The sequence below is a fragment of the Papaver somniferum genome, chromosome 9 (assembly GCF_003573695.1).
Source record: "Papaver somniferum cultivar HN1 chromosome 9, ASM357369v1, whole genome shotgun sequence".
Classification (NCBI taxonomy): domain Eukaryota; kingdom Viridiplantae; phylum Streptophyta; class Magnoliopsida; order Ranunculales; family Papaveraceae; genus Papaver; species Papaver somniferum.
The window spans coordinates 168,051,343-168,074,011 of record NC_039366.1 but is presented as its reverse complement, the minus strand read 5'-3'; the positions used below and the strand labels follow the sequence as shown (position 1 = coordinate 168,074,011).

General features: G+C 39.8%; 1 protein-coding gene across 1 annotated transcript; it reads left to right on the top strand.

The window, feature by feature from the left end:
• Window positions 1-19,424: 19,424 nt before the first annotated feature.
• Window positions 19,425-20,522, top strand: LOC113312843. The gene is made up of 2 exons (XM_026561578.1): window positions 19,425-20,087; window positions 20,232-20,522. Exons 1-2 carry the CDS (start codon window positions 19,425-19,427, stop codon window positions 20,520-20,522), a joined length of 954 nt encoding a protein of 317 aa, XP_026417363.1.
• The last annotated feature ends 2,147 nt before the right edge of the window (window positions 20,523-22,669 follow it).

Below are 22,669 nucleotides of genomic sequence, written 5' to 3'. Positions count from 1 at the left end.
ATTGTGCCTGATCAGGATGAAGGAATACCTCTCTGCTACATTTCGAACATCTAAAATAGTGGACTCGATGGAGATGATTCTTCCTGCATCGCATAATTCTTATAGAAGATACTAATGCATCCTGGCGAACTTGCTTATGATCACAACCCATCTTAATTTCTTTTCTAGATCTCCCTAATCCTTGATCTCCTTCTCGGTTCCTTCTCTCTCTGAGATTTATGGTCTTTAATTCTGTAGGTGTATTTAACCGCTTAGAAGCCTAATTAAAGTTCATTAATGATAATCTTATCGGCTCTCCTAACTTCTCCGTCTGTGTATCTTCTGTTAAGCTATTTAATTTTTAGATTCTTTGCATCTAGGAAATCGTTAATGTGTACGCGCTTTGGTTTCTATAACATGTCCTTAACTTTAAACTCAATCCTTTCGTTTTACCTATTTTCGTATTGCTCAAAGCAATTTGTCTCACTATAGTGACTTCAATAAGTACCTATAATATTTTGAATCATACCTCTGAAGTCTGATCGTTTGCGTAGAAATAATGGACTTTGCATAGAATAGAAAGAAATCATAGAGTAGAAAAAAGGGTTTTAGACAATTCTTAACCAAGAAACATATTACTACCTTTAAATTACATAATGAGAAAGTGCATTTCTCTTGGGGTACGCATAAACGAAACTGATAAACTATTTGATAAAATTAAACAAACAAAACATAATATTGAACACCATATTATAGCCACTTATACTAGAGAAAACAAACTAATAGAAATAATACATTATTTCTCCCCTTGCATCTGCCTCTTCTGTTGCTTCATAATTCCCCTTTCCTTTGTTCCAATTATATCTGGTCTCCATCTTGACTACATATCCATACTCAAAATCTGGTGGCATCTCGCTGTATAATAGTGTAGCATCAATTGGAAGCCCTCTCTCGATTTGTCTTTCTGTTGCTTCCCTTACCTCTTTATCCATAGCTTCCTTTATCTCTGGATTCAAATTGCAATAAGCTAAATACTTAGGTTGCTCAGCATGCAAAAACAAGTCAGTACCGCATAAATAACAAAAATAATAATGCACCTTGTGAAGATGATCTTCTCTGCATCGTGTAACTCTTGTGATGGAGATGGGAGCTCCTTCATGAATAGTAGTATGGTTACAAGCCATTCTGTGTTTTTTTTCTTTCTCTTTGTTTGGTTTTCACTGGATGTTTTTGTTGCATGTATAGCCTTTTATATAGGTCTTAAAATATCCTACTTTATTGTTGGGTACACTGTTCCTCTTCTCTCACCCTTTAATGCCTTTCATTCAACTTCTTCTCTCCTCTATGTTCATCTTAACAACTTTTGAAATTGTTATACGTCTCCTCTCATTAAGATTTGAAAATCTTATAATCTTCTCTCTTCAGTCTGTGATAAGTGCCTCTATTATCTATAGATATTCTTTACTATGTCTTTAATGCATATTATGACTAGTCTTATCAAAATGTTTTTATCCTTTCAAGTGTTGAATGCTCAAATTGTGTTGTAAAAAGACTAGTTTAGGGGCTAATTCACGTAACCTTGTCTGTGTAGCTGTTACGCTATAATTCACCCTTTCTCTTTCTTTGAGTTTTATCCATGTATTCTCTTTCTGGGTCTAGGATGAGTATCCCTTAGAGTTACTAGATACCTATTCGTTTGAATAGATGTTTTTTATCCTTAATTAAAAATTGCCTTCTCTGTCAAATTCTTAGACTCAACGGTTAGGTGCATCAAAGCCTATGAAAGACCTTGTTTAGGATTGAGACCTTCTAAAGTACGGGCCCTTCTTGTACTGCCTCTTCTTTGTTTTAAGGTTTTAGGTATAACCTTCTAGCCCTTTAGCCATTGAGTGTTTGAGACTATATGTATTAGGCATTGGAAGTCTCCCATTTTTTTTGAACTTTATTTAAATTTCTTTAACCTTGGTTTCTCCAAAGCTGTTTGAATCAAAAGACCGCTCTTCATCGTACCTTGGTTCCAGTTTTATTTTTGTTGTCGAATATCCATTGGATTAGCTTTTGGTGTTTGTTTTTTCGATTTCAGTACCATTCACGGGTGCTAATTTCGTCGACCTTGGCGCCCTTTAGCCCCTGTATACCCATCCTTATTTAACCTCCTTTTTTTTCCATTGCCTTGGTTTCTCATTTCTCTTCTTCTTCTCACAATGGGTGAGCCTTTTAATCTTTATAAACATCTCAGTGGTCTTTCCTTAGCTCAGCGGCTAGCAAACCATAGTAATATCAGTCTTCTACCTACACCGCCTTTCTTTATTAGGGACTTTGGAATCAAACAACATAGTATTCTTGCTAGAGTTTTTTCAACTGAGTATCTTCACCAATGGGAAGTAAGAGGCACACTAAATAATTTTTGGGGGAACCAAATATTTTTCTAGATTAGGGAGGTAGATCCAAATCTTTTTATCACCACCTTTAGAAACGAAGAGGACTTTCACTGGATTTCATCTAATGGTCCTTGGTACCCTTTCGGCAATGTGCTTGCAGCCACAATAGCTTACCAAGGAATGAAAATCTCTACAGACTTAGTAAAATAAATTCCAATTTGGGCTTCTATTTCAAATGCCAAATGTGATCATCGTAGTGAGAAAATGCTAGGGCTGATAGCAAGTAAAGTAGGTCAGGTTTCTAGGATATGAGACACCAGACTGTAAGCCAAGAGTCATATTTTGGGTCAATATTGAAAAAACACTCATTCATCATCTTTTGGTTAAAGTAGGATGCTATCCTGTTAATTCAATTTACTTCAACTACATCAACCTCCCCTCAAAATTCTGCTCTCATTGTCTCAGGTTAGGACACAAAGTAGGTAATTGTGTTGTACTTCAAGGAAGACCTCTGGAAGATATTTATGATATCTCAGTTAATTCTCCTTATCCTAGTGACAATATGAATTGGTTAAATGATGTGTTAGTCCAAGTTTGGAACCCTAAAGACAATTTCGATCATACTGGGGTTCATGTACCTGTGCAAGAGTATTTAAACCAACCTGGAGTACGTGAAACATTCCATGACATCTTCAGAAATTATGTCGAGGAAGAACCTGCTCTGAGAGATGACATCCATGAAAACCTTTATAGAACACAACCTTTAGCCCAACCATCAGCACTTAATTCTTATGATGTTTTAGGTCCTTTCATAATTACCGAGTCTGCGTCTTCTGATGAAGATATGCCTCTTGCTTCTTCCTCTGTTCTTGGTAAACGAACTTTCTCGTTTAACTTGCCAGAAAACTACATTTCGTTGCCGTCTTCTGACGATGATTCGTCCCGGTCCGCTAACTCGGAAACATTCCGAGTTTTGGCTGAGTCGGAACCAGCTGCTATTGCTATTCTTGAGGCGGGTTCCGAACAAGATACTGTTATTCCGGTTCAATCTTTGAACTCTTCCTCTAGGTCTAACAGTGACAGTTTGTTGGGGGTAAATAGAAGACTTTCCTTCTCTTCTCCAATTTTGGTGAGGGATACTTTGGAATCCCTAATTTCCCCTTCTCTGCATGTGAGCTCTTCGATTGGCTCTTGTTCTTGCATTGATCATAATTTTTGCATTGCATCATCTTTTCAAACTCCTGTAACTCAGCCAAAATCCGCCTTCAAAGTCTCAGTCTCTGAATTTATCTCCTCCTCATCTTCTGAACAACTTTGTTCATTTCCCTCTCAAGAAGGAAAATCTTTTACAATTAATCAATACGGATCAAACATTGCTGACCATAAAGCAAGCACAAGTACTTATCAACAAATCCCTTTCCCAAAGATAGTCCCTCCAATGCAGACCGAAGAGACACAGGTATTTCTCTTTTAAAATTTCATTAAACAATACTTACACTTGTTGATGGTGGATTTTCATTTGAGGCTAAAATTGAAAAAGCCAAAATTACGCGCTGACATCCTGCAAAGGATAAAGCCACTAATAAAATTATGAATACTTCTTCACTTTGCTGATTCATCCAGTTTGGAGCATGTGGCAACAATCTCTTGTACCCTGTGAATTTATAGCATTAATACATGACTAGCCTTGTATTTCCTGTTCCGCTGAACTCTCATTAGTGCGGCATGACGACTGAGTGTTGTTCTCAGCAGAGTGACATGAATCTCCAAGCGTTAATAATGAGGCATGCACGAAATACCCGTACAGGCTACAACTCTCGGCGTGTTATACTAGCCTGATCGAGCATCTGGACTGTCTACGTCAGTCTTAGAAATGATCACGACCATCCAACTTCACCGGCATAATTGGATGGCTTAGATCGGACCCATAGCCACCAGCAAGGTATTGGCGTGTTCACCACCGGCCCAACGTGGGCCCCACATGGTCGGCCTTCCCAAAAGAGAAGCGTGGCTTGCCAATTCATCCAGCCAAAGCAGCGTGGACGTGAAACCCTAATTAGGGTTTGCGGCACATCACATGTGTCGCAAATCAGTCTCAACCATCCATCTTCGTAGGCATAGATGGAGAGTGTAGATGTAGATTCAAATGTCCCAGAGCATGTCAACACAATCACTGTGGGACCGTTTACATACATGACTAATCGGTCAAGACAAACTATGGTTGGTCATCTCGATTCGTGCACCCAAACTAGGCATGGCCACGCGTTTGCAACTGCAAATCGATCTCGACCACTCAACTTTGCCAGACAAATTGAGTGGCTTAGATCACATCTTCACGGGACAGTAAGGTACAGACGTGTACGCTGGCCTGCCGACTACACGCCTGACTGATCGGCCAAGACCGACCATGGTTGGTCGTCTCGAAGCGCGCGCCCGAAGTAGGCACGACGTGCGGTCTTCAATTCCTTTGCGACATGGGATTTCTGTCGCAAATCAATCACAGCCGCTCCTCTTTGCCAGACAAATTGAGTGGCTTAGATCGCATCTCCATGGGACAGTGAGGTACAGACACCTACACCAGCATGCCGTCTACACGCATGCCCAATCGGCCCTGCCTAAAACGTGTCCCATGCTTGCATTCGACCAAGCTAGAGGTTGGTGTTCGAGCACCTCCTAAACCCTAATCCGACGGTCGCAGATGTGGGTCGCAAGCCATATAGTCCGTCCAACTTCACCAGCTTGGACGGACAGCCTAAGATAGGAGTTAGGCGACCAGTGAGGCATCACCACGATCACCGTCCACCACTCTTCCACACAAAGTGTTCGGCCAAGTCAGGACTTACTTGTACAGCCTCCAAACGATCACTCGAAGATGGATGGACGTGGTGCTATTTTAAGATGCTTGATCCGCGACTTAATTCGTTAATCCTTAAAAACAGCGATGCTTCAGACATGCTGAATATATTCGATGCATTACCTGCATAAAATACACACGATACTTCACAAGTATCGACTTCCTAAATAACTTAGTTATTTAGTCTAGCATCACATGCTACTTTTTGTGGGTCCCATGATCCACACATTCGAGACTTCAAACATGTCACAAACTGGGGGATACTTACTGGGGTATTGGTCTGGTGGTTTACAGCGTGCAGCGCACAACGCGCCATCACAAGAACGTGTCAGGAAGACATGGATGGTTAGTGATGATGGGAGAAGTGGGTAAAGACTGATCGTGTGACACTAACACACGCAACTCCACTACTCCATCACTCCACTTCCTCCACTTCCCATGAGAGACGTGGGTTAGGCTCAACGACTTGTATAAATAGGTTCTCCTCCCTATTTCCAAGACAGAAAAAGACAATAGAAACCAAGTGTTGATACAACCGTATCCAAATACCAGAACTGATAGCTTACATTCTGCAAGCCAGTTCAGCTTTCTGATACAAGTCATACACAGCCAACACCTCCACAATCTCAACACCTTCTTCGCTTCCCTCCCTAAGATCAACCCCATCTCCTTCACTTTGTGACCGAAACAAGTCTGGGACGGCCATTTCTTGGTTTAGGCCGGAGTTGTACAGATTGATTTCTCGAATCACAAGCACTCCCGTGCAGTGCATTTGTTTAGGGTTTAGATTCATTGCTCATCCACACACCCAAAATTACCAAAACCAGCAGAAATAGTTTTCACCCATAAACAATTGGCGACCACAGTGGGAGATTAATCTCTCGCTTGCAAAATTGAATTCTCAATATTCATTCCAACCTTCTCAATTTTGGGGATAGATCTTGGTTTCGATTCAATCATTAACCTATTCATCTTCGGTTTTCATCTCGGTTTTCATCTCACGATGTATCTTCACCCGCTAGATTCTTCGGAAACCATAAATGATTCAGATATCATGGGAAGTGTGGCTAGAATTCTGGAGGATGTCCTGACAAATCAAGATGGTATCGCTTGAAGGCAGGGCGAAACCTTCCGCCTTTTGAATGATATAGCAGCTCAATTACAAGAAAGATCGGCAAGCATTTACCCAGACAATGCAAGAAATGATGAATTCTTATCTAAAAGTCATTCCTTTACCAGTGGAGATACAGAAAGAGCGCTCAGCCACAAGGGACTCAAGAAAGACGAACAGTATGGTCCAGCTGACGACAGAGACTCAAGACAACTCCATAGAAGAAAAGACTTGTCCGGGATTCCACAAAGTCTGCCGGATAAAGAAAAGGAGCATGTAGCTTACAGAGCCTTGCTGGAAGATTTGTATCTCAAGACTCTTGCCGAAGCTCAGAAGACTTCCCAATCCACAACGACCTTTCAACCAGGTGAAGAAATGCTCGAGAAAGGAGAGATCAATCAAGGAACACGTGATTATAGAGGATGGGAGCGTTCAATTCATTCACTCAGCAGTGATATTACGACGCCTTCCGCATTCCGTCACCCGGTCAAGCAATCCGCGGATATGATGACACACACTGGTCTTCCAACTCCGTCTCCGAAGCGTGCTTCACATCAAAGCCACATGGATATGTCACGACGTCCACTAGCGCAAGAACAGCTAGACTCAAGGTACCTGCATTTCCCGTTCCCAATGAAAAAGATTTTGGAGATATTGGAGGTGTGGGTACGAAACGGAGAGGTGGAGCTGCCTCCTGTATGGCGTCCACCGACCGATCAAGAAATAATGGATCTGAGATATTTTCATTATCACCGGTTCATTCACCATCCTACCAGTGAATGCAACGCCTTGAAGCGCATTGTTCAGAAGAAGCTTAATTCAGGAGAGTAGCTTTCCCTCTCTGAAAATTAGTGTGGACGATTTCCTTGGAGAGGTTGCTCGGAAATATTCAGTTTCGTGCAAATGAGGCTCCAAAGAGCAAGTAAGTTCTATCAAACAATTTTACGACAAAGATAGTTTTAAAATTTACTGGGGACTCGACATCCCACACAGAGAGAAAGAGATTCGATGATCAAACATCATTTTTGTTTCCTTTTCACACGATGTTTACAATTTCATGTGACATGTATAATCATTCGTAACCAATATGCAAATTCTATTTCGAATAATCTCTTTCAGAAAATCAATTGTTCACAAAACTATCTCAAAAACCAATTCAAAATTCAACCACCTATTAGTTCAAAACCTGAAATCAAATTGTGAAAGGAAATCCTCACAATCACTCAAAAGCATCTAAAGAAAGAACACAAGTAGGCGGCACGAATCCTTCAAGGAAAGTCCTTCAGCAGCAACTCATTCTTCTGAGCAAGAGAAGCTTTCACCCTTTGGAGTGCGACATGTTTCAGCTTCAACTCCTTAGACAACTTTTCAACCTCTTCTTCCTGGCGAGCAATACAGTCTGCAGAAGGAGCTTCGCCTTGCAATTTCTGAAGCTCCTGGATTTCAGAGAACCCTTTGAAGAACCAAGGAGCGTTGAAGTTGTACTGTACAAACACGTCCCGATGGCACTTCCAGTCTTCAATCACCTCCTCAGAAACACTGCGACCGGTCGTGACGCTCATCCCGTGAATGGAGAATAAAGCTTCTTGGACGCGATTGACCAATGCAAGGAGACTTTTGAGCTTCGTAGTGGTAGCAATGTGGACGTGCTTCTTCCATATCACCGTGTATAACTCCTCGAACTGAGCCGGCAGACTGAATCCCCCAACCAACACATGACCTGCATGAGGGGTATCAAAGGGAGGATCGAATATAACCCCAGGAACAACAGGTTTCCTTGCCAATACTTCATCAGGAACCTTGTCAGCTGCAAGAGGCCTTTCAGAAGAAGTCACCATGACTGCCTTATCAATGGGAACCTGCTCAGGAAGATCTTTAATGGGAGCCACCTCAGCATTAGCAGATGTTGCCTCTCCTGCATTCCTCCGGATGTCCACTTCACTCTGAATGTTGATTTCCGTCACGACCTCGTCTACAAGCTCACTAAGGTTACCACTTGGGAGTCATTCCGTTCAGTCGACCTTGCACCATCTTTGTCATTATCTTGAAGAGGATCAGTATCACCAGACCTCTCCTTAAAAGGATCGCCAGACTTCTCATGAAGACCAACATCGCCAGACTTCTCATGAAGACCAGTATTGCCAGACCTCTCGTTATGATTACAAGCCAGTCTTGCGAAAGCATTTTCTTTAGGGATTCCCTGATCGCCAACAAAGGATTACCTTTAGTAAAAGTTGCTCAGGAAGAATGAAACCAAGGGATCAAACAGAAAGAAATTTAAAATACTTGCATATTGGAGGAATTGAGGATCATCGAACCACATGCCTGCTTCTTAGACCTCACTCCTGCTTGGGGACTGCAGTCGTCAGCTCTGGTTCGTTTACCTGGGAGTGGTTTCAACCGAAAATGCTCCTTCAAAACGTCAGAAGATGGTTCGCCGCGGGAATCTGTCACAACCTCCTCCGAGAATTTCTGAAAATTTAACAATTGCTCCCTCCAAAATTCCTTATACCTGTCGGTTACCGCTGGTTTTCTTCCGATATGCCAGAAAGAAAGACTCTGCACTGACGAAAATGTGTCAGCATTAAGAATGTCCGGGAAAAGTTCTTTTGGAGCCTTCAACGGACGAAGAAATGGAACACCCTGGTCAAATCCCATTTGCCGAGAAGCCCTGTCAATATTGTACGGAGTCACAGTAAATTCTTCGTCAAACAAAGACGGGACATATCCCAGAGTGCAGCTTCGCAAGTAAATGAGTTCTCCTAGACTTGCGGATTCAGCATCAGTACGCAACACGGCATCAAGAACAGTAGCAAAAAATTTTGGCAGAACAATGGAAGGGTGGATCGGCCCCATGGACGAAAATCTATGGAGGACACATTTTCGAAGACATCCACGAGCTTCACACCGGCCCTGGGACGTCTTTTCTGCCAACGAAGTATTCTCGAACCACCATACAAATTGTTAAGTGAAGTTGCAGCAACAGGAGCATAGCTTTTGAAATGTTCCCACAAAAACGCCTGAAGAAAAGCGATGTGGATATGCGACTCCACATTCTTATACCCATTGGAAGCATGCATATCCGTCGCTAAGGCGTCCAGATGAGAATACAGTGATCCAAGAAACAAGGCACCTAGGGGAAGGACCTCACCTTTTGCCAGCCTTATAGCAAACATAACAAGGTCACCTCTTATAGTCTTCCTTCCAGAACCGTCGTCAAATATGTCTTTGGATAACCATAAAGACAGGAATGCAATCACGCTGATCTCGTCTTCCAACTACTGACTGGGTTTGGGGTATGTAGGAGACCACTCCGACACCCACCAAGTGTAAAAGCATTTCGTTTCTTTCTTCTCCTTCTCCAGATCATCGAATTCTCCCGCCTTTCGAAGTATAGCATTATAATCACGACGTTCTGCATCAGAAAGTTTATAAAATAAGCTTCCGGTAACCGGCAGGTTCATCAATGCAGCAACGCTTTCCAGAGTAATGTTCATCTCTCCCCATATACATATGGCTGTATGAGTAGATGGACGCCACCGAGAAATGAAAGTGATCAAGCCTGCAGCATCCTTCTTAATCTGAAGAGTGGTGGATGTCATAATCGCATCAAGGATTTGCGCCTTAATTAAATTAGCTTTAATACTCTTATTATTCAGCATATGTCTCATCCATCCTTCATAAGGACCCAACGGGGTATGACAAATCTTGAAGTCAATAGGAGAAGGTGGATACTCATTTCTCCGAAGACAGAATCTCATCACAAGTGCTGAAGAAGAAGATGGATCAACTTCCATATTTTCTGAACCAGAGAGAAGGACTATCTTGTGAGAAGGATGCTTTCTAATGTTCGGAAAAGGAACGGTGAACAACTCATCATATATGTTTGGCATATCTTTGAAGCCGTCAACACTCCCTGACTTGGCATCAGCATTATCCCCAGAAGACATCTTAACAGGGGCCCTTTTGTTCATTCTATAATAAAAGGCAGGGGAGTCAGTACTTGCATGAAAACGCATGGGATGTGTAGTCACACACGACAGAACACACATTCACGTTGGAGTACACAAGGCTGGGACAATCATACAAGCAAGGCTGGTATTGGGTCCAAACAAGGCTGGTATCGAGCCACGCAGCAAACGAAGCCGGTGTTGGTAAGTCCACGAAGCCGGTCAAGATTATAGGGCTAATATCCCCAAGCAAGACTGATATCACGTCAGTCAAATAGGTATTGGGCCACGCAAGCAAGACTGATATCATGACAGTAGGCTGGTGTTGGGTCACGTCAAGCCTGTATTGGTCATCAAAGTCACAAGTATGGTGTAGGGTCACGTCAAGTCGGTACAGGACCGATCAAGGTCACAATGCTGGTATTGAGCCACGTCAGCAAACAATGCTGGTATTAAGCCACGTCAGCAAACAAGGCCGGTGTTGGTCGAGTCACAAGGCTGGTTTTAATCAGGACATAAGGCCGGTATAATAGGCGCACGCAGCAGGGTCGGTTTTCAGTCGAAGCACATGGTCCACGTTCAATCAAGCATGTATGGTGGGTCCGCACTCATTCGCACATATCATAACACGGTTTTTCTTTATTCATGGGAATCGTGTCTACGAAATTCAAGCAAGGGTTTTTCAAGCTATAACCTAAAAGCTAGGTTTTGCGCGCAACAATGGAAAAGGAAGCAAAAACAACATGTTCATGGATTCACGGCTTGTTTTACTAAGCAATCCTAGCAATATCGACGGTTTTTCTAACTAATCATGATATATCTTGCAAAAAGAATATACCTAAAAAATTAGGGTTTGCAAAAAAAAAACGTGAGAACAAGGGAGAACGGACGAAGTACCTACGTTGTACGTGTGCGGCGGCAGCGACAAAGTCCGGTGACGGCAACAACTCCGGCAGCAGCAACGGCGGAAACGTCAGCGGGAGCGGCGGTAGGGGTCATGGACGGGAGCTGCCAAACAAAAAAAATGCGTGAGAAAAGAAAAAGGGGTCGGTCCCTTTTATAAGCAAATAATTGGAAGAATCCCAATAGAACAAGGATTCCTCTTTTGATTGGATTCCTCTTTTGATTCAGATGCCCAAGGAAGGAAACCGGTCCCACCCAAAAATTCCATACTTGCACAGCACGATCACATGGACAATTGCTAGCGGTCGGTCAAAGTCCTTCCAGGTAAGCTTCCTTTATCTTGTCTTTCTCACATAGGTATGTCACCATCTCATACCTACCCCACAATAGTGTAACCATTATATGCTAGGCATGGGACTTAATGTTGATGGTGGATTTTCATTTGAGGCTAAAATTGAAAAGGCCAAAATTACGCGCTCACATTCTGCAAAGGATAAAGCCACTAATAAAATGATGAATACTTCTTCACTTCGCTGATTCATCCAGGTTGGAGCATGTGGCAACAATCTCTTGTACCCTGTGAATTTATAGCATTAATACATGACTAGCCTTGTATTTCCTGTTCCGCTGAACTCTCATTAGTGTGGCATGACGACTGAGTGTTGCTCTTAGCATAGTAACATGAATCTCCAAGCGTTAATAATGAGGCATGCACGAAATACCCGTACAGGATACAACTCTCGGCGTGTTATACTAGCTCGATCGAGCATCTGGATTGTCTATGTCAGTCTTAGAAATGATCACGACCATCCAACTTCACCGGCATAATTGGATGGCTTAGATCGGACCCATAGTCACCAGGCAGGTATTGGCGTGTTCACCACCGGCCCAATGTGGGCCCCACATGGTCGTCCTTCCCAAAAGAAAAACGTGGATTGCCAATTCGTCCAGCCAAAGCAGCTTGGACGTGAAACCCTAATTAGGGTTTGCGGCACATCACATGTGTCGCAAATCAGTCTTTAACATCCATCTTCGCAGGCATAGATGGAGGGTGTAGATGTAAATTAAAAGGTCCTAGAGCATGTCAACATAATCACCGTGGGCCCACTTACATACATGACTAATCGGTCAAGACCAACTATGGTTTGTCGTCTCGATTCGTGCGCCCAAACTAGGCATGGCCACGCGTTTGCAACTGCAAATCGATCTCAACCACTCAACTTTACCGGACAAATTGAGTGGCTTAGATCACATCTTCACGGGACAGTAAGGTACGAACGTGTACACTGGCCTGCCGACTGCACGCCTGACTGATCGGCCAAGACCGACCATGGTTGGTCGTCTCGAAACGCGCGCCCGAAGTAGGCACGACGTGCGGTCTTCAATTCCTTTGCGGCATGGTATTTCTATCGCAAATCAATCTCAGCCGCTCCTCTTTGCCAGACAAATTTAGTGGCTTATATCGCATCTCCATGGGACAGTGAGGTACAGACACCTACACCAGTATGCCGTCTACACGCATGCCTAATCGGCCCTGCCAAAAACGTGTCCCATGCTTGGATTCGACCAAGCTAAAGGTTGGTGTTCGAGCACCTCCTAAACCCTAATCCGACGGTCGCAGATGTGGGTCGCAAGCCATCTCGTCCGTCCAACATCACCAGCTTGGACGGACAGCCTAAGACAGGAGTTAGGCGACCAGTGAGGCATCACCACGATTACCGTCCACCACTCTTCCACCCAAAGTGATCGGCCAAGTCAGAACTTACCTGTACAGCCTCCAAACGATCACTCGAAGATGGATAGACGTGGTGCTATTTTAAGATGCTTAATCCGAGACTTACTTCGTTAAGCCTTAAAACAGCGATGCTTCACACATGCTGAATATATTCGATGCATTACCTGCATAAAATACACACGATACTTCACAAGTATCGACTTCCTAAATAACTTAGTTATTTAGTCTAGCATCACATTCTACTTTTTGTGGGTCCCACGATCCACACATTCGAGACATCAAACATGTCACAAACTGGGGGATACTTACTGGGGTATTGGTCTGGCGGTTTACAACGTGCAGCGCACAACACGCCATCACAAGAACGTGTCAGGAAGACATGGACGGTTAGTGATGATGGGAGAAGTGGGCAAAGACTGATCGTGTGACACTAACACACGCAACTCCACTACTCCATCACTCCACTTCCTCCACTTCCCATTAGAGACGAGGGTTAGGCTCAACGACTTGTATAAATAGGTTCTCCTCCCTATTTCCAAGACAGAACAAGACAACAGAAACCAAGTGTTGATACAACCGTATCCAAACACCAGAACTGATAGCTTACATTCTGCAAGCCAGTTCAGCTTTCTGATACAAGTCATACACAGCCAACACCTCCACAATATCAACACCTTATTCGCTTCCCTCCCTAAGATCAACCCCATCTCCTTCACTTTGTGACCGAAGCAAGTCTGGAACGACCATTTCTTGGTTTAGGCCGGAGTTGTACAGATTGATTTCTCGAATCACAAGCACTCACGTGCAGTGCATTTGTTTAGGGTTTAGATTCATTTCTCATCCACACACTCCAAATTACCAAAACCAGCAGAAATAGTTTTCACCCATAAACAACACTATTTTACTGATCTTCTTGCTTTGCCCTGACTTTTAAATCAATTGTTGCTCTGTCTTTGCTAGTTCTAAATGTGACTTCTATGCATCCTTAATTGCTTTGTTTTGCTTGTTTTGAACTTCTTGCTCTGATTATTGATATCCTTGGTCCCCTTTGCCTTGCATCATGAAAGTCCTTGCCTGGAATGTACAAGGTTGTAGAAACCCCTTAACTCAAAACCATCTAACCAATTTGCTTCATAAAGAAAAACCAGAAATACTTTTTCTTTCTGAAACTAAAAACCAAAGGCCTTTAGTTAAAAAATTAGAATCTTCCTACCCAAATTACCATATTGTTGACCCCATAGGAACTGCAGGAGGTCTAGTTGTAGCTTGGGTAGATGGATTTCACTTTGAAATAGTACAATGGAACATCAATATGATAAACATTATTGTTAATTCTTCCTTGGAGAATAAAAAATGGATCCTAACCTGTTTTTATGGTAGTCCTTATCCAACTAATAGGAACATAACTTGGGATTTCGTAGAAGAAATTAGCAAACAAGTTACTCAAAGAACAATGTCATGGATAGTTATAGGAGATTTTAACATGATTTTTAATCAAGATGAAAAATTAGGTGGTGTACCTTTCAATAAAACAAATAGTGAATACTATGCAAATATTTTAGAAAGATCAGGCTTATATGATTTAGGTTATACAAGTAATGACTACACTTGGGATAATCATAGGGAAGGAAACCAAAATATTAAGGAAAGGCTAGATAGAGCAGTGATCAATGCAGAATGGCATAAGCAATTCCCAAATGCTTCCCTTTCAAATTTAGTAGCAGTAGGTTCTGATCATTGCCCTATTCTTTTTACTTTAGACTCTAATTTCTCAAAATATGAATGGGTCTTTAAATTTTATGATACATGGTTAAAAGACTTATCTTGCCTTCAGGTAATTCAAGGTTCTTGGAGTGAACATACTGAGTTAGATGCATAAACTAGTCTTGTTCATAATCTAAAATAATTAGGAACAAATCTTGTTGACTGGAAGAAAAACATATTTGCCCTACCTTTCAAAAAAAAAAATAAACTCCTTAAAGATATTGAAAGACTACAATCCCAGAGAGTCACACTTCATCAACAAAATAAAATTAATGATAAGTTAAAAGAATTAGAAATATTGGATGACACCCAAGAGGCAATGGCTAAACAACAATCAAGGGATAACGTAATCAATTTAGGGGAAAGAAATACCAAATACTTCCACACAATAACCTTAAGAAGGAGGAAATGGAATACTATACAATGTATCACTAATAAACAAAATCAAATTTTTAAGGATAGGAAGGAAATTCACAGTATTCTAACTTCTCATTTTTAATCTATATTTTGTGAACCTTCAACTGAAGTAGAGATTTCAAACCCAATTTTTTCTGATATTATTGCTTCAGTCTCTTCTTCCGATAATGATAGAATTCTAGCTATTCCTTCTAATGAGGAAATCTTGTTGGTCCTTAGAAATATGAAACCTAATAAATCTCCAGGACCTGATGGCTTCCCTGTTAGCTTCTTCATCCATAACTGGCATCTGGTAGGTACCCAAGTTACGGAAACTATCCAAAACTTCTTTAAAGAAAAAACTATGAACCCTGACTTAAATATAACTCATCTCTTTCTGATCCCTAAAATTAAAAATTCTAAAAAACCTAGTCGCTTCAGACCTATAGGACTATGTAATACTATTTACAACGTCATAGACAAATTATTGGCAAATAGAATCAAACCAACTCTGGAAAAAATTATATCCCCTTTTCAATCTGCCTTTCTATCCTCCAGACAAATCTCAGACAATATCATTGTTGCTCATGAGATCATTCACTCTTTCAAAAAGAAAAAAGTTAAAACTGGAGGTCTAGGTATCAAAATTAATATATCTAAAGCTTTTGATAGGGTTAACTGGAGTTTCCTTCTAAATGCTTTAAAAACTTATGGTTTCAATGATGAGGTGTGTAACTTAATAGAACAATGCATTTCAACTTCTTCTATTGTTGTGCTCTTAAATGGTAGCCCTGGAGATTTTTTTTAAACCTTCTAGAGGATTAAGACAGAGTGACCCATTATCCCCTTATCCTTTTATTATTTGCATGGAAATTTTTTCTAGACTCCTACTTAAACAGGAACAGAATAAAGTACTTCATGGAGTCCAAACAACTCCTAAAAGTGAGCCTATATCTCACTTGTTTTTTGCTGATGATTGTCTCCTCTTTGTCAAAGCTGGCCTAGTGGAATGTAGAAATCTTTTAGATACAATAGAAAAAAAATAGTAAAGTCTCAGGTCAAGTTATCAACTTTGAAAAATCAGGAGTTTTCTTTAGTAAGAAAGTTGAGCCTAAACATCAAAGGATGATATCCAAGCTCCTAAAAATAAAACATATCAATCTTAAAGACCCCTACTTAGGAGCTCCTCTATTTGTGGAGAAATCTAAAATAAAAACTTTTACCCCTATTTTAGAAAGAATGGAATCTAAATCCAGAGGATGGAAAAATCTTGTTCTTGCACAACCTTGTAGATCTGTCCTTAATAGAGCAGTGCTCTGAAGTATACCAACTTACTTAATGGGTTGTTGTGTTCTGCCAAAATCAATAATTAATAAAATAAATTGTTAGAGCATAGCTCGGTCAACCTCGCATGCGTTGCTATCTCAAGCATGTTTGTCAATGTTAGTGATCAAAACTATAAGTCTTGATTTCTAGCCTACATAGCTAAGTCTCGGACTAGGATACAAAAGTGTATTTGAGCTCAAGGACTTCATGGCGATTCATCATAACGACAAAGATATATACAAGGAACCATTGAACTTCATCAAGAAAATGGTATGTGGATACTTGAACTTATCTATCACTCAAAAGTCTATCTCTTCTATCTCCTACTTCTTATGAGACAAAAGTCGTATGCTATATAGACTAGATCATACACATTTGATATTTCGAGCCGAGTATATCTCGCCTATCTTAAAGCGTTTCGCTTTGATCAAGTTTATCTTCACCTAGTGACGAAATTCATGAAAAGTTTCAATCACTTTGAGAATTGCTTTGACGTGAATAACGGCTACATAGCGTCCTCTGAGAATGTCTGAATGATTGAAATTCGAGTTTAGATTACATAACCATGTATTCCTTGAACCGAAGTTTTCGAACTTTGTTGATCAAGAGAATCGGGATGATTGTGGAATTGGCTTTCCAAGTCCGCGAACCCAGTCCGCAGACTCAGTCCGCGAACTGACGGAAGTTCTCGACCGAGAATTTCTGCTGGATTTTCCAAAACTCGTTTGTGTACTAAGTCCGCGAACTGGCGGAAGTTCTCTTTCCGAGAATTTCTGCTGAGTTTGGAAAACTCAACCGATTAACTTAAGTACGCGAACTTGTTTGTGAACTTAAGAGGTTATGACCTAAAGATGTGCTCTGAACATGAAACTTAAATTACTAAGGAATGCTTTATGAAAACCGTGGATATAAAGTTCATGAGTCGATTCAATCGAATAAAATCATCTTTGTTTCAATTGTGTCTTGTGTAGTTACATAAGATCTCATAGCAATTGAACAACTCTTTAACTAGTTCATTTGAGTCAATTGAACTAGTTATGGTGAAGAATAACAAGGTTAATATGAAATGCTCATATGGTTGACCTTTTTGGGTTACTATGTTGAACCAACATACACGTACACGTTTGGGCATGGTTTTCACGAACCCAATAAACGTTTACCAAAACGTGTGTGACAAGCTAGGTTTTTCGATCTAACGGTTGAGAAATATTAGCTTGAATCTAAATCAGGTTTTCATCTAACGATGAATAAGGATTGCTTTGTAACTAAGGAAAAACCAGGATTTGAAGGCTATATAAAGGAGACATCTAGCATTATGCAAAACTAATCCCCACACGTTTGTGTGCTAGTAATGCCCCCGCTAGAGTCGATCTCCATTATCCTTTGATTTTCTTCTCTAAAATCAGGTTAACGACTTAAAGACTTCATTGGGATTGTGAAGCCAGGACGATACTACTTTATCGTAGTTGTGTAATCTGATCTTACATCTTCTATCGTACGAGTACAATCGATTGATTGAGTTGAGATCGTGAGAGTTCTCCGATAGGAAAGATAAAGAAGTCACAAACATCTTCGTCTCACTGTTTGTGATTCCTCGATAATCCGCTTGTGTAGTCAGGAAGGACTGTAGAGAGGTAATTGATTAATCTAGGTTGTTCTTCGAGAATATAAGACCGGATTATCAATTGGTTCCTGTTCACCTTGATTTATCAAAAGACGGAACAAAACCTAGGGTTTATCTGTGGGAGACAGATTTATCCTTTGATAGACTTTTCTGTGTGAGACAGATTTGTTTATTATCAAGTCTGTGATTTTGGGTTGCAGCAACTCTTGGTTGTGGATGAGACCAGCTAAGGGAATCAAGTGCGCAGTATCCTGCTGGGATCAGAGGCGTAGGAGTACAACTGTACCTTAAATCAGTGGGAGACTGATTGGGGTTCAACTATAGTCCAGTCCGAAGTTAGTTTGCAGTAGGCTAGTGTCTGTAACGGCTTAATACAGTGTGTATTCAATCTGGACTAGGTCCCGGGGTTTTTCTGCATTTGCGGTTTCCTCGTTAACAAAATTTCTGGTGTCTCTGTTATTTCTTTTCCGCATTATATTTTATATAATTGAAATAATACAGGTTGTGCGTTCGTGATCATCAATTGGAAATCCAACCTTTGGTTATTGATTGATCCTTGGATATTGGTCTTTGGTACCGTCCAAGTTATTCCTTGTATTTGATAAAGACTCGCTATTGTTTTTAACTTGAGTAAAAATCAAATCAAGAGAGAGATATTAACTCCTTCAGATACTTTTATCTAGATTGAGTCTGACTGTCTAGTTGATTCTCTAGTAAAGTATTTCGTATTTAGTCCATACAGATTGCTAATCGAAATATTGGGTGGTGTTGTTAGACCCCCGCTTTTTCATAAATGCTTTACAGAGAGATTTTTGGTGGGGAACGAGGCTGGAGGAAAAGGATTTTACCCTAAAGCTTGGCCAAATCTCTGCAAACCCATTCTTAAAGTAGGGCTTGGCTTTAGAGATGCAAGAAAATTTAATCTAGCAGTGATAACAAAAGTAGCTTGGAGGGTTACTAAAAGAACCTAATGCCTTATGGGTAAAAACTCTAGGACCAAAATACTTTAGGAATAAATCACCCTTTAGGACTAAAGTTAACCCTAGAAGTTCTTGGACATGGAAATGCATAAAGCAAGGTCTAGACTTAGTGCATAAATACAGTATTTGGGAAGTAGGTTATGGCCAAAATATCAATATTTGGGAAGACAACTGGATTCCTGATTTAAACCACACTTTACTGCATCTCAAAAATTCCAGTAATAATTATCTTGTTAAAGTCTCTGACCTGATTAACACTGAAAGTGATACTTGGAATGATACTCTTCTCTGTTCTATATTCCTTGGTAACATTACTAATGAAATTAAGAAAATACATCTCTGTAGAGACTCTTCTTATACCCTTAGGAAAGACCAATTAAGATGGACTCTAACTAAATCATGAGAATTTACAGTTAAGTCAATGTATGAAAAGTTAAACGAAAATGGTGTGGATATTACTAGTCTATCTCTTCCTGAATCCTTATGGAAACCTCTTTGGAGTCTTAATGTCTCTGAGAGAATAAAACTTTTTCTATGGAAATGCCTTCAGGATGCCCTGCCCACGAATGCTAAACTCTATGGTAAAGTTAAAGATATTTCTCCTCTGTGTACTATGTGTAATAATGATATTGAAACCACAGAACATCTCCTCTTTTATTGTCCCTATGCTACTTATATTTGGAATTCTGCCCCTAATCCTGTTTCTTTGAACTTAGATCAGTATAATACAATTTTAGATCTTTGTAAAACTTGGTTGGAAAACCCTAGGAAAGACATCCACTTGGAAACTTTACTCACAAAAATGTGGTTCATCTGGAAGGAGAGATGTGATAGAATCTTTGAAGCTAAAAGTAAAGACAGCTCTGTTTTAAACTTAGAAATACTTAGATATGTTGAGTTTTGGTCCACAAAAAAAGGCAAGTCCTTGAGACACACACGGAAAAAGATAACCAGCTTTAAATGGAAAGTACCTAGTATGGGAAGACTAAAATTTAATGTTGATGCTACTTGGATTTCTGAATCTTTATCTTCTACTTATGGTTTTATTATGAGAAATGAATCAGGAGACTGTGAAGGAGGGAAGGTATGACTTGAAGCATGTCTCAACCCACAAGAAGCAGAAGCTATAGGAGTATGGCAAACAGCAGTTTGGGCCAACGAGAAGCAGATAAAGAACTTCAGTATTGAGGGTGATTGTGAAAGTCTTTTTAACTACATTAATGGTCAGAATGCATACGTTTCCTGGAGATCTAAAGCTTATATGCAAGAAGCTCACAGACTAGCTAACCTTTGCAACAACTTTTTGGGTTTTGTCTTTGTGCCAAGAGCAGGAAATAAAGTGGCTGATAGTATAGCCAAATTTTCTAAAAATATAACAAACTGTTTTGAATGGGAAAAGATCCCACCTATTTGTAGTAAAAAACAACTCTTAGTAGATAAATCTAATATTGGGAGCCTCATAAACCCCATATTAGATGGCTCTACTTCTTCTGTAACCATGACTCTTTCAGAGTCCTAGTCTTTCAATGCAATGCCTTATTTACAAAAAAAAAAAATAGTAGCATTTTGAGAATGGGACTTTTTTTTTTACAATGGAATGAGACTTCTTTTGTTCCGCACCACATGATAGAAAAGATGCCCACCACGTAAACGTAGAGGCCGGTTAGAGTGATCACTATGGCGAACATGGGGCTAGGATAAAAATTTACACAACTCAATTAGCCCTAAAACAATAATTCCTGAGTGAAAAGGATATGTAATTTATTTATTTTTCTTTGATACGTAAAAGATATGTAACATTTGATACTACAAGAAAAGTCGCTTTTAGTGGCAAAACATTGTGTCACGAAAACCAATTTCTTCGTTGCCAAAAGAATTCAGCGGCACAAAAAATTTCATCACCTATAGCGAGTCGTTGAAAGTGTTCTATGACGTCCTTAAGAAATCGTCACCGAATTTTTTTAATTAGCGACATAAGTCTTTTTCCACCAAAACTATCTTTTCGTGAGCAAATAAAATTGACATTGTTCACTAATTTTGTGATGAAGAATTTTGTCACTCTAGGTATTATTGGTGAGGAAAACATTTTATCACTTAAAAGAGTTTTAGCTGTGAAATTTGTTCGTCTCGAAATATACTTATCGTGAAGAAACAAATTCGTCACTTAAAATAGTTTTAGCTGCGAAATTTATTCGTCTCAAAATATACTTATAGTGAAGAAACAAATTCATCACATAAAACTAGTTTTAGCCGCGAAATTTGTTCGTCTCAAAATATACTTATAGTAAAGAAACAAAATCATCACATAAATAGTTTTAGCCGCGAAAGTTGTTCGTATCAAAATACATTTATAGTGAAGCAACAAATTCGTCACCTAAATAGTTTTAGCCGTGAATTTTTTTTATCTCTGAGAAAATAATGATTTAGCAGCGGAATAAATATCATCTCAAAATAAAAAATCAACAGCAAAATTTAGTCGTCTCTAAAAAAAAGTATAATGACCAATTAGGATTGTCTCTGTGTGGTCATTTCAATAACGAATCTCATCGTCTCCAAAAAAACTTTCCCTGCAAATATAGTCGTCTCAACAAAAAAAATTCAGACAAAGTCATTCGTCTCAAAAATTATTAGAGACATAACACTGGCCTCATCATAACTATTTTCTCATCCTACCAAACTTGTCACCATTTTTTCTTTGGTGACTAGCCTAGATTTAATATTATACAAAGAATAAATATAAATAAATAAACATTTAAATAAATAATATAAGTTGAATAAAAAATAATTACCCATTAAAATAAATTGTTTATACAAGATCAAAAAATCTGATAAATAAACTCTACCAGTAAATAAATAAATAAACAAACATCACTACTAGAAAAGAAAAAAGAAATACTAAGACTAAAACATTAATGTGACTGCATTCAATTTTCAGTTCCATTAGGGGTAATGTTGTTCAGCCCGAGAGAACCTATCATTATATCCTGCATGTTTCTTATGACCTTTTCACTGTCTTCTTTCATCTTTTTGATAACCTCATTCTGGGCGTGTATTTGCTCTTTCATGAATACCTTCATTGTTAGAAACAGTGGTCGCAGAACGACGTCGTCTTTGCTTTTTCTTTAAAACCTGAGCACATACTTCTGCCTCAGTGGGTGGTGTAGTTCCCGCTTCGCTGCCTTGCTGCATTAGCTCATTCATCATGTCCTATATAGAGATACATAATAGAGAGAATAATAAGCAACTGCACCAGAATGTCAAACCAGTAGGTTAATTCTAGTGATATAAAATTGTATAAGTAAGAGTTTACAAAAACTTATTGGGTGTGGTGTGTTTCTGAATCCTATTGGTTTAGACATATACAACACAAACAGTAACACTAATACTGTCTATACTCACCCATTTGATGCGAGCTTCATTAGAAATCCAAACAACTTCTCCCGTTTATTGGTAGATGTATGGGTGTCATAGAATGTTTGAATGTCACCTTCCTCGAATCCAGATTTCCGTTTCTGTTTTACACAGGAAATAAAAAACAAGTGAGTTGATGTTGCAACAGAAAAAGAGTAAACATTAGACAATCACATTCCATCCTAAGCTTCTAAAGGACTTAAAATATTTATACATTTGAACAAACATCACTAAACATCACTATAAGAGAAAATC